Consider the following 12,775-nt stretch of genomic DNA (forward strand, 5'->3'; position numbering starts at 1 on the left):
ACTTTGGATGCCTCTGAGATAAGAATGGCTTTCCCAGTGGCCTGCAAAACCTAAATATTTTCTATTTGGCCCTTCACAGAAAAGGTTTGCCTCACTCTGATGTAGATAACCAGGCCTTAAGTTCAGGGCCACAGCAGGGCTAAGAGGCCACCTCCAGGGGGGGCACGCCTTGTTCCACACAGCCTGACCCACATAGTCCAGAGATGTTATGCTTGTGCCGAGCAGAGTGTGGTGTCTGTCCTCCGAGCCACATCACAGAAACCACACCTCCTGTTGTTAGGTGGAACTGGGCAGGAACCCACAGTCACAAAATGGACCAGGCCTTAGAGAAATGGAAATGCATTTGGCTAATTTCCTTAGGGAAATACGTCTTTGTCAACTGAGCAACCCCTGCCCCCTCCCTGGGTCATGTTCTCCACCCCTTTTAATTTGATGATAGTTTTCTCTTGGGTGAGCTCATGTACTAAAACTAAGAGCATGATGGTATGTGGATCCCCAGTTTCTCCCATAGTTGGAGACCCAGCCTTCTGCCTCCACAATGGGGTCGGGGCGGTGAGAAACAGGCCCCAGAGGACCTGCCTAGCTCCCAGGTGCCCTGAGTTGCAGACAAGGGCTTGGTTGTGTATTTTCTTGTGGAGGAGGCTTGAATACTATCTGCCCCTCCCTTGATGTCCCTCCCAGGGAGGGTTGGTTTGAAGAAAGTAGAAGGCTCTCTGGGGAGTTTCAGGTATATTTGCCTTACTGTGTTTTAGTTCAACCTAAAAAGAAACTCATACTGACATTTAATTTACTGAGCAAGTGCCTATTATGTGTTGATACTATGCTAAGCCCTATAAGGGCAACAAAAGCAATTAAAGCACAACTTGCTTGATCTCTTCCCCTATTTCCCCCCCTTCCATCCATGTTGTAATGCATGGAATATAATAGGAGGTACTGATGAATTGCTGTTGAATCACTGAACTCAGATTTGAGTGTTAGTCCCTTCCTCCAAAGAGGTGAATGACTCCTGATTGTCTTCCACTAGAGACCTTGCTTCTCCATCAGGCCTTTGTAGCTTGTTAGAGTTTGGCCTCTACCTGTCTGTCTGTTTTCCTTCCCCACTCTAGTGTAGGCTGTAGGCCCACTTAATGTTCTCAGAACATTCTCACATCTGTGCCTTGGGCTACAGCCTGGAGCAAATGCCTTGCCTGGTAGTTGTTTGCTGTTGTGATGATGGATTCTCCAAACCTCAATGAACCACAAAGTCCTTTTTGTCTTTCTATACCCAGCTCAAGTGTCATCTCTAGGAGCCTTTGATAAACTCCCACCTCCAGTTAAGACTGTTGTTCCTTTTATATTCCTACTCCCTTTATAAGGAAGTGCGGTTCCACCAAGCCTTAACCACCAAGCTACCCTGTGTTGGTTACACTAAGTGTTCTTATTTGCCTTGTTTAGGTGTGTTTTTGGATGCTGAGCTCTTGGGAACATGGCTGTTTCTTTTTCATCTTGGTACCCTCATTGCCCTTAAAAGTATTTTATTAGTGGGTGCTCCATAACCTAATGATCAAATACACTGAGTCCACCTTCCTGCTTTTGATCCAGTGGAAGGGACCCTTGCTTGCAGGGACAGCTAATCCAATAGCTGTGATGTTCAGGGTAAGATTCACTTCTTCTCATTGTTCAGAACATAGGGCTGAGCCAGCTGCTGTGGGAGTCTCTGGGAATAAAGTACCCTACCTTCCTCAGGTACTGCCCAGCCTGGGCTGCTCTGGGTATTGTGTATTAGAGTTTAAGGAAGCCATGGAGATCAGCATCATAAAATGCTCAGAGAGATAAGCAACTGTGCCTTGATCTTACTCAGTGGAAAATTTTCCCATGGGGAGGTTTCCTGAAAGTGGATGAATTAAAGGAGGTAAACTATACCAGGTCAACCTAGTGGGTACCTTCAAGGGTTACTTAGTGCTTCTGTTGAGGAATTCAGGATATTTTCTAGACCTCTGGGTTCTCTTTGCTGCTCCTGAGGCAGTCCTATGGGTCTAGGAAAGCTTGATCTGTCTCTCTCTTTTGGATACATTCTCTCTCAATATTATTGCTATTACTGCTATTATTTTTAATGAAAAAAACTTACACATACTTGGAACAGTTGGAAACAATGTGGGAATCCCACTTTACAGAGATAACCGTCACCACCATCAGTTGGTTGTGTTTCCTTCAAGACAATTTTTTCCATCAATCTATGCAGATTATTCGAGTGCATTTAAAAAACAAAAATGGGATTATTACTCACATTTTTTCCTGCAATTTTCTTTTTTTTTTCACATGACAACACATTTGGCCATTTTATCAGGAAGCTTTCTGATCCTCTTCCAAGCTGGGTTTAAACTGTGTCTTTGCAGTCAGTCCGTCAGTGGGCCAGCACTGATGAGAGTAGCCCATGCCTTAAAGCACCTCTAAGGATAAGAGTAAACATTTAACACAGGGGCCTGGGTGTTTAGAACCTGCTGCAGTTGCCGGATAGCTTTGAGGTCAAATGTGTGATTTTACAGGTTCGTTTTATGTTCATTCATTATCTATCACCAGGGAAAACTGATGGTTTAGGGGAAATACATTCTGTTTATCCTGGGGCTTTGTCATCCCCCAGGGTACCCTTGGCTCAGTGTGGAGTGCTGCAGGAAGTATGCGGAGGAATATCAGAGTTCTGGGTGGACAGATCAAGAATGGTCTCAAACAGGGGAAGGGAACATTGCACTTTTGGGTGATTAGACCGGTGGAGTCCCATCTGGGCCTTGTGTCCTCTTCAGTCTTTAGTTTATTCTGAAATTTCCTGCCATTAGGGACCAATCACCATACCAAAAGGTATCACTTACAATAGATCCGTTGACCAAATGGTCCTTATCATGGAAAGCAGAACCATAAAGCCAAGTGGGCCTGTTTCATTTTGGAGCTTACAGGATGATGATCGCATCTGGGTAACAATACAAGTATCTCATACCGATAGAGGCTCACCATGTGCCAGACTTCCTTTAATCTGCATTTACACTTGAGATTCAAAGAGATTGAATAGCTTGCCCATAGTCAACACGGCCAGTAGGCATTGATACCTGTGTGTGTGTGTGCCCTTGTGCACGTGTGGGCCTGTATTCACCCATGTGTATATGTACACACGTGTGTGTATGGAATGGGGTGCAGGAGAAAAGCACGTCCTCTTCTCTGCAAAATGTTGCTACGGACTAGATCAGCCTATCACAGATGATTATTGACCGTCACAGGCTTCGGTTGCCTACCTGGTGTGAGTTACACTTTGATGTTTGTGCACATGCCAGCTGGTTTCGACCAGTCCAGGTGGCCCCAAGTCAGAGGTTTGCCTTTCTCTGGAGGAACTCGGATTCCCGTCAGTGCTCTTGGCTGTCAGCTAAGCTCCTAGCTACCTCCTAGCTGGAATGTGGTTTCTTTGGCCAACATGACTAGCAGTGTGCTTTGAAGCTTCGGTGGCTAGTTGGCCACATCAGGGACAGTGAGAGCCCTGGGGTCCCTGGGGGATGAAGCTTGCGCAGAGGAGAGTGAGGATGGAGAATGATTGTGAGACCAAGTCATTTAGCTGAAAGAGCTGGGGTTTTTAAGTCCAGAGAAGAAGAGGTTCAGAGGGAAGGAGGCCAGTGTAGAGAAAAGGGAAATCTGTTGCTGTCCCTGAGGGAATCCCCGGGTCCCTTAGGTAGGTGTTCTGAGGGAACATGTAAGTTCATCATCAGGAAGCTGGAGGTACCCAGGAGCAAAATGGGATGTCTCGAAGGGAGGTGACAGTGTATGTGGAGGTGCTAACACATGTCCCAAATGGACGCTCTTACCTACGCATGGAAAATGCTGTCCTCAGTCTCAGCGCCCACCTGCCAGGTACATGGGTGCGTGTGGGGGTTCCTTCCTAGGCTGGCAGGTTGGACTTCAAAGGTCTTCACAATCCCATCCCATTCCGGGTGTCTAGGCTGCAGGGTAGTTTTGCTCAGAGGCCACCCTGTGGACCCACGCAGACCCATGACCCTGCAGACAAGGCTGGCGGTACATTAATTTGCTAGAGCTGCTATAAGAAGTACCACCGACCAGGTGGCTTAAACAACAGACATCTATTATCCCATAGTGTTAGAGCTGGAAGTCCAAAATCAAGGTATTGACAGGGTTGGGTCCTTTGAGGCCTGTGTGGCAGTGATCCGTTCCAGGCCTCTCTCTTTAGCGTGTTCACATGGTAGTCTCCCTATATGTGTGTCTGTCTTCAGGTTCCCCTTTTTATAAGGATATCAGTCATTTGAGATTTGGCCCACCCTAATGACCTCATTTCAACTTAATAACCTCTGTAAAGAGCCTGTTTCCAAATACAGTCACATTCTGAGGTACTGGGGGGTAAGACTCCAACATAGGAATTTTCAGGGGACACAATGCAGTCCATAACAGGGACAAGCAGCCCTCCCATGAGTCAGGTCCACATGGCTGTGGGCTGGGTACTCTGCATGCTGCTGGGACCCTCTTTGGCCTTTTCCAGTGGCCCGATCACTTCTCCCTGGGAAGTCACAGGAGGACTAGGCTGTGACATTAGGGTGAAATAGACATCATGTGGCATTAACTATATTCTCATTGTTGTGCAAACATCACCACCATTTATCTCCAGAATGTTTTTATCTTCTCAAACTGAAACTCCATACCTGTTAAATAATAACTCTCCATTCCTCTGTGTCCTCAGCCCCTAGCAATTACCATTCTGCTCTCTGTCCGCATGCATTTGACTCTTCTAGGTCCCTCATATAAGTGGAGTCATACGGTATTTGTCTTTGTATGACTGGCTTCTTTCACTAACCATAATGTCCTCAAGGTTCATCCATGTTGCAGTATATGTCAGAATTTCCTTCCAAGGCCGGATGATATTCCAGTCTACGTAGATACCACATTTTATTTGTCCATTCAGCCATTGACGGACATTGCTGTTGCTTCCACCTTTTGGTGTTGTGCATAGTCCTGCTGTGAACATGAGTGTATGGACTTTTTAAAAAACTTTGTGCTTATGCATGTGTCTGTCTGTTAGAGAAAGGTTGAACAGATAGTCCCGGGGAAAGCAGCCCAGACACCACGGTGTGTATTTTGACCTATGCATGTGAGCTACGATCATTCTGTATATGCTGTTACGGAACCTGAGCCAATTAAAAAAAAAAAAAAGTGTTTGCTGTGAAATTGCTTGTTAATGTCCTTGTTTGGAACAGCAGGTTGGTGAGTGCCTGATCTGGGCCAGGCAAAAGCTGGTCTTATCCTCAGGGTCCCCTGTGTGGTTGGTACGATCACCTCATTGCTCAGTGGGGGAAACAGGCTCTGGGAAGCACAAGCTCACCCAGCATATTTCTACCGCAAAGGCGGGTTCCTAACTGGCTTCTCCTCTCCGTCTCTCCTAGACAAATGTCTGCAGACTGCGGCTGACCATACCCCCCGAGAGTCCAACCTCAGAGTCAGGTGAAAAGAAGATTGAAAGAAAAGAACAAGTAAGCCGTCTCTGAGGCAAAGCTCTGACAAGTTCTCATCTTTGAGCTCTTTTATTTTAACCCCGTCCTCCTCCGACCCTCTACCCAGGCTATTCACAGAGTCTGAATGTCAGTGACTCTGCTGATGAAAAGGCCCTCCTGACCTTGCCACCCCATCTTCCATCTTCCCAGAAGTCCGACCGCCCTGCCTGGCTGGCTCCGCCAGCCTCCTGGCCCTGCTCTTGTTTCTTTGCTGAACGCTGGCTCTGTGTGGCCCTGAAGATGTAGGGACGTTGGCCTCAGTGACAGGTGCCGTGGCAGGGAACAGGCTTTTCCTGAAAGAGCCCAGTCCTGTGGAGTCAAAGGGCCCATTGTGAGCTGCCCGCGGCCGAGCCTGTCTCAGCCGATGGAGGCGGAAGCCCAGCTCACGGTGAAGGCCACCTGGAGAGAACGAGCCCAGCGGGCAGCCTGGATGCGCGGCGGGGGCACTGGGCTTGAGGGCGGAGCAGATTTCTGTGCTAAGTGCTGGGCCCGAAGTTAAGTCTGACCTTGTCCTCGTCTTAGAGGAGCTCGAAGCTTTTCAGGGGAGACAGACCTGGGAGCAGTGTTGACGTGATAGTTCAAGTGTTAGGGTCCGGAAGGGCAAGAGGGGCTCTGGGAACACGGGGAAGGGAATAGCTGACTGCTGGGGGTGACATTGAAGCAGAGGCCCAACGGAGACATAGGAGGTGCTGCTCACCTCTAGGCCTCTTGTCCCGGGCAAGCCATTTTCTCCTTCACAGAGAGTTAGGGGACATCTCCTGTATTCCAGGCACTGTGTTGGGTGTAGGGTACCATTACTCCACGGTGAGTACAGAGGTGAACAGAGCAGTGAGCAAAAAGTGCCGGTCATTCACAGAACTTGCCTCTTAGTTGGGGGCAGAAGGAGAATTAAAAATTCATATATTTTTTTAAAGATTTTATTTATTTATTAGAGCGAGAGAGCATAAGCAGGGGGAGCAGCAGGCAGAGGGAGAGGGAGAAGCAGGCTTTCCACTGAGCAGGGAGCCCAACTTGGGACTCGATCCCAGGACCCTGGGCTCATGACCTGAGCTGAAGGCAGACGCTCAACCTACTGAGCCACCCAGGTGGCCCTAAAAAAATCATATTTTATAGAATTTTGAAGGTAGTAAGTGCTGATGGAGACAAATAAAACCAGAGAAGGGAACAAGAGTGCCGGGGGGTAGGTAGTAATCGTTCTTGTGCATATATTTTGTGTAAGCATAAAATAAAACAGTAAAATAATAGGCTATGTGATCATAGAAGTTTTAGAAAAGGAATCATGAGACAATGACAAGCCTTGGTATGGAGTTTACAGGCCACCTGTAAAAAAGGAAGCTCCTCTGTGAGTGGTACATGGTTGAGAAAATCCTTCAATTTACTGGGTTGGTCTTTGTCTCTCCTCCACTTCTCTTATCCCCTTCTTTTCCCCACTTTCTACTAAGCACAGAGCTGTCTCTACTAATTCAAATGATGAATGACAGGGAAAGGAGGAAGGGGGCAGGGAGGATGAGGATATGACTAGCACCAGGTTGAGAGAAAGTGAAGTTGCTTATCTGCTTAAAGAGGGAGGATGAGTCCCACCAAAGGATCCAGAAAAAATGCCTGGCCCCACGTGAGAGCAAGGCAAGTCCAGGGCGAGCCTGGGATGTCTCCTGCTAGAGAGTGAGGTGGGCACTCACACGACGGGGGTCATAGCAAAGGACCCAGAAGCTGGTTTGAAGGGGATCTCACTGCCCTGGCAAAATTGGAACAATGTGAACATCAAAGTAATGACAGAGGTGCCTGGGTGGATCAGTCGGTTAGGCGTCTGCCTTTGGCTCAGGTCGTGATCCCAGGGTCCTGGGATCGAGTCCTGCGTTGGGCTCCCTGCTCTGTGGGGAGCCTGCTTCTCCCTCTGCCTCTCTGTCTCTCATGAATAAATAATCTTAAAAAAAAAAAAGTAATGCCAGTAATATGTTTTGACATGTTGCGTAATAAAAAAAAGATTCACGAGTGTACAGTAATCATCAGAGATTTACAAAGGGTAAGCTCTTTTATAGAACGTCAGCTGATAAACTCGGAAAATCTCTATTTTGTAACCCCTAGGTCAGTTCATCAGTGGATGCAAAGGCTAGTTGGTGGAAGGTTATCATGGAACGGTGTTTTCACATGCTCCCAGAGGATCCCCTCACACGTTACCTCCTGGCCCTGAAGGTCCAGTGGTACAGTCTGGCAGCCAGCATTTCAGCCAAAGCTCCAGTCTAGCTTTCCCAGGAGGGGGGCAGCCTGACCTATGGGCTCCCGAGGTGATGCAGCCAAGGAGTGCCTGATAACACCTATGTGATGTTCATGCCAACTTGTTCAACTAAATCGAACAATAAGGAAACAAAGAAACCCCACATGTGGGACATTCTGCAAAAACATTTGGCCAGAAGGAGACTAAGGAGGGTTAACATCAAATATAATGAGCGAACCTTGGTTAGATCGAGGATCAAAAAAAATCTGTAAAAGTTATATTGGGGTAATTGTACAGCTTTGAATATGAACCACATATTCGATATTATTGAATAACTGTTACTTTTCTTACTTGTGATAATGGTACCTTGAACTATTTTCTCAGCCTTTGTGTAGCTTTGAATATTCTCTGAAGAAGTCGGGGGGTAAAAGCTCATCACCAGAACCACCCAGCCAGACACCTGTTGTTGGCTAGATGGAGGGGGGCACTGTGCTGCCGGGGGGTGTCCCTTCTGCCCTCTCTGTTGCCTTGTCTGTCCTTTTAGGGAACTGGACCTGAGCTGTGTCCAGGGGCTCACGGCTGCTTAACACATGAAGAATCAGAAGGAGCACTTTTTGAGGAAGCGGCCTAAGCTGGAGGGAGTGAAGGAGAGGGGCCGTAGCGGCTGTCCCCGTGTGCGTGGCAAGGGAAGTGGGGAGTCTGGTCCGTTGGAGCTAGACCCCAGCTGCATGCCTGGGAGAGGTTTAGGAAGGGTTTCTGCTGCTGCAGGCACTGGAGGGCACGTCACCGCTGAGAGGAATCAAGTCTTCCCAGCAGAGAGGGCGTGTGTTCTACATCAGGCGGGAGTCGGTAACCTAGTCATATACTTAGATTTGCCCCTTTTGTCTTAAACAGTGCTTTTCAACTTTTCAAAGCCATAAGACCCTCTTTTTTTTTAATCCAAATATTATCATGAGCCCTCGTCCGCAAACCAGGTCAAAGTGGCGGTATGGGGGCCAGAGTCCCTCCGGTGGGCGCGGGGGCAGCCCAGGGCTGTGGGGAACAGCGGGCAGCAGCCGTGGGGGCGGAACATGTGCCAGGCGGCCTCGCACGCTGCTGGCGGACCCGGTGTGCAGCCAGGCGCCCATCGGTGATGCGTCGGTGACTCACTGCCGAAGCATCGGGGTAGAGTGGAGGAGGAGGGTGGGGCCGGCCGCTTCCCCAGGACTGACGTCCTTGGGTGGTGGTTGCTCCAGAAGGTACTGGTGGTAGCTGTGAGGCCGTTCTGAGTGATTTGCCACCATGTCCTGACCAGCTTCCTGCGTTTGAGTCACTGGGGTCGGGGGCCAGGCACGGGCAAGGAGGCCCTGAAAGTGCCGCGTGACGCGCCTCCACCATGGTTGTCCCTCCCTGGGACGTGGTGGCCCCGCAAAAGTGCAGGGCGCCAAGACCTCGGGACCACCCTCCCTGTGGAGGGGACTTGGGTTTCTTGGAGGGGCCGGGGGTGTGCAAGGGCTGGGGGGATCGGAGCTGGTGCCGAGGGGGAAGTGGGAAGATGGGAAAGGCCTGCCAGGCGTCCGATGAAGCAGAACTGGTAGGACCATGTCCGGGATCCTGCTGGAGCTGCAGCTGACGGAGGGCGGGCCTGGGCCTTGTTCTTTGACGCCGTTGTGGCTGATGCTTTGTGTGTTCCGAGCACCTGGGATTCCATGGGGCAGCTGACCGCACATACATGGGCTGGGCCATTCTTCCGTGCGCTCTTCCCAAAGTCACTGCAGAGAGACCCCTTACAGGGAAGGGCTCTGGCGCCCGGTGGATCTTGCCCGGCTTTGTGACGGTGTGTTTGGAGACTTCTGGAGGCGGTCACCGCAGAGGCGTCTTTTTCTGGAGTCCCGGGCTCCAGTGGGGGAAGGGGGAGGTTTCCTGCCCTTATAGCAGGCTGTTCCTGCCTACTGCTTTTAGTCCTTCTCTTCTACAAGGTACCAGCTGCCCCGAGACTGCTTTTTGTTGGCCACAGATGAGCTCCCAAACACTTAGTTTCTCTGCCACTCAGTTTCCTTGTCTTCAAAGGAAGCACAGTAATGCCTGGTTGCAAAGAGTAAGTGAGCTAATATATGAGAAGACCCACCAAAGTGGCCTGTAACATTGCTTAGAGAGGTAGTGACTCAGGGCCAGGCTCAGCCCTTCGAATGCCAAGCACAGTGGCCCTTCTTTGCTTTTCTCCCTTAGGCTTCTGGGAGTTATTCCCCCTCCTGGAACTGCCTGTCCCGCATCTTCCTCTTGGGCCATGCCCATGGCATCTTAGTTTGATATCCGTATGCCCTTCTCTGTAAATCTGAGCCTCCCTCTGCCCGTGTCCTCAGGCCTTGCTTCCTCGCTCTGCAGACTTTACCTCCGAGAGCTGCTCCTTTCCTGGCTGGGAGCCAGCTTTTCTGGGGAGATGCTCACCCTGCACATCAGCTCTGTCCTGCTAAGCCCTGTCCTGCTGGTGGCCAGGCCAGTTTTCCATGTTCTTTACATGTGGTATTTTTAGGATACAGGTATCTCATCAGCGCATTACCATTATTTTGGTATTTAAAAATATGAATCTGGATCATTTAAATGAATAGACATGCCCAAAAAGGTCTAGGCTGCATGAGAGTTTGGAATGGAACCTACGTATTCACATTCAGGAAGTGTTCTGACCCCACCCTCCCTCTGTGTGAGAGTCTCCTGAGGCATCTCACATCCCCATTGCCCGATGACCGATGACCGGTGAGAAGGAGTGTGTTTTCTTGCATTTGTTCCCCATAGGTATTTCCCTCAGAGCCATTTGCAATGGGTGATGTCTTTTTATTTTGTGTCCCAGAGCCCAGCTCCTTGCCTTGCACATAGTAGGTGCTTCAAGAATGACTTATGATTTTTTTGTTTTGTTCTGCTTTGTTTTAGTTTTTAGGGCTGCCATAGCAGAGTACCATGAACTGCATGGCTTAACCAACAGAAATACATTGGCTTGCAGCTTTGGAGATTAGAAGTCTGGGGTCAAGGTGTCAGTCAGCAAGGCCATGCTCTGTCTGCAGGCTCTAGAAGAATCCTTCCTTGCTTCTTACAGCTGCTGGTGGCTGTGGCAGTCCTTGGTGTGTGGCTTCCTAAACCTAGTCTTCACGTGGTGTTCTCCTGGTGTGTGTTTGTGTGTATCCAAATTTTCTCCTCTTTATGAGGATACCCATTATACTGGATTAGGCTCACTCTAATGACCTCATTTTAATTTGCCCTCTCTCCAAATAAGGTTAAGTTTGGAGGTACCGGGGGTTAGGACTCCAACATATCTTTTTTTTGGCAGACACAATTCAGCCTAAAACAAATTTCTTTGAGAATGTTATCTGAAATTATATTAACAACTCAGATAAATTAGCTGTGGGCTTTTGTTTATATATTAAAAATTATTAAAAATATGGGAGAGGAAATGCTCTTAGTTTGTGGGTACACATTTCATACTGAGGACATGATAAATATGGAATAGAATGTTTATAAAATTGTTGAACATTAAAATTCAAACTGGTGTAGATAATGTTGAAATTAACCCCCATCATTTCCAAAGAATTTTGTGAATGTATGTACCCATATGCCTGTGCAAATCTGTATGTAGTGTATTCTTACACACACACACACACACACACACACACACGGCAGTAAGAGAACAAACACCAGCTATTACAGATTTATCAGCTAAATCAGGGTCTCACTGCATACTTGAATTTTAGCGAGCACGACCTGAGCTCTGCTGAGTCTGTGTGGTGGTGAAGGCTTTTGCAAACGACAAAGTAATTTGAAGCAGATGATATTTTCTTCTTTTTTTTAGATTTTATTTATTTGTCAGAGAGAGAGAGAGAGAGCACAAGCAGGGGGAGCGGCAGGCAGAGGGAGAGGGAGAAGCAGGCTTCCCGCTGAGCAAGGAACCCGACATGGGGCTCGATCCCAGGACCCTGAGATCATGACCTGAGCGGAAGGCAGACGCCCAACGACTGAGCCACCCAGGCGCCTCGAAGCAGATGATATTTTCAGTAGCTGTTAACCTCCCACCAGTGCAGGTGTCCGTTAGTGACCTGTCTTTTTACAGAAGCGGTCTCTCTTTAGATCTTTAAGAACACCAGTGAGGGGGCGCCTGGGTGGCTCAGTCTTTAAGCGTCTGCTTTCGGCTCAGGTCATGATCCCAGGGTCCTGGGATCGAGTCCCGCGTCGGGCTCTCTGCTCCTTGGGAGCCTGCTTCTCCCTCTGCCTCTCTCTCTCTGTCTCTCATGAATAAATAAATAAAATCTTAAAAAAAAAAAAAAAAAGAACACCAGTGAGGGAGAGCAGGTACATGTGTATGAATGCAAAGTCGGGAACTTTCATAGCCCAGTATAATGTTTCAAAGGAGCAAACCTTGCCATTGAGCTTTATAGTCCCCTTGCCCTTAAAAGCTCTAGATGAGTAAGCGTGCTGAGTCCTCGTCCTTGGCGTGACTGTTTATACCACAGCACGGGCTGTTGTCAGGTGGGGGAGTGTGCTGCCAGGATTCGGGTTGGCACTGGTGGTGCCCTGATGGCGTGCAGGACTCCGTGTGCTCTCCGAGATAGCAGCCCCGGGAAGATGGCAAGAGGCCTGAGTCCTGGTGCTGGTCCCTCACCCGCCACCATAGTGGTTGGGCCAGACAGGTCATCTCTGGGCCTCAGTTTTCTCTTCTAGCAAATGTAGGTATTAGCCTGGAGCCAGTGTTTTTCCAGATTTCTTCAGCTGTGGACCTCTGTATTCAACTGAATATGTAGGGAAGTCCATCACTAAAAGAGGGGAAAGCCTAGGGACTGGGGTTTCAAGCAAGGCCAGGGCTGTGCCGGCTGCTCCAGCAGTCTCCCCCTCCCACCCTCCACCCCACCCCCCCTGCCCCAGCCTTGTCAGGCACCGAGGATGGCTGGGCTACCGTTTACAAACCCATTGGACTACACAGCTCTTTTCCATTTTTTGACCTCCTGAGATTGCGACTGTCACCCTAGGAAGAGCCACAAGACCAGTCGAGGGGTGAACATCTCACTGTCACGGCGATGGC

General features: G+C 49.0%; 1 protein-coding gene across 3 annotated transcripts in view; it reads left to right on the forward strand.

Annotated features, from left to right (window-relative positions):
* MYZAP (myocardial zonula adherens protein) overlaps positions 1-12,775 on the forward strand; it is an 87,382-nt gene that overhangs the window by 5,610 nt on the left and 68,997 nt on the right. For all 3 annotated transcript variants that reach the window (XM_034994173.1, XM_034994174.1, XM_034994175.1), the window contains exon 2: positions 5,409-5,495. In XM_034994173.1, coding sequence (XP_034850064.1) covers positions 5,409-5,495 — 87 coding nt within the window. The remainder of the gene's footprint in view (positions 1-5,408; positions 5,496-12,775) is intronic.

This window comes from Mirounga leonina, unplaced genomic scaffold, assembly GCF_011800145.1.
Source record: "Mirounga leonina isolate KUSES-001 unplaced genomic scaffold, KU_Mleo_1.0 Mir_91, whole genome shotgun sequence".
Lineage (NCBI taxonomy): Eukaryota > Metazoa > Chordata > Mammalia > Carnivora > Phocidae > Mirounga > Mirounga leonina.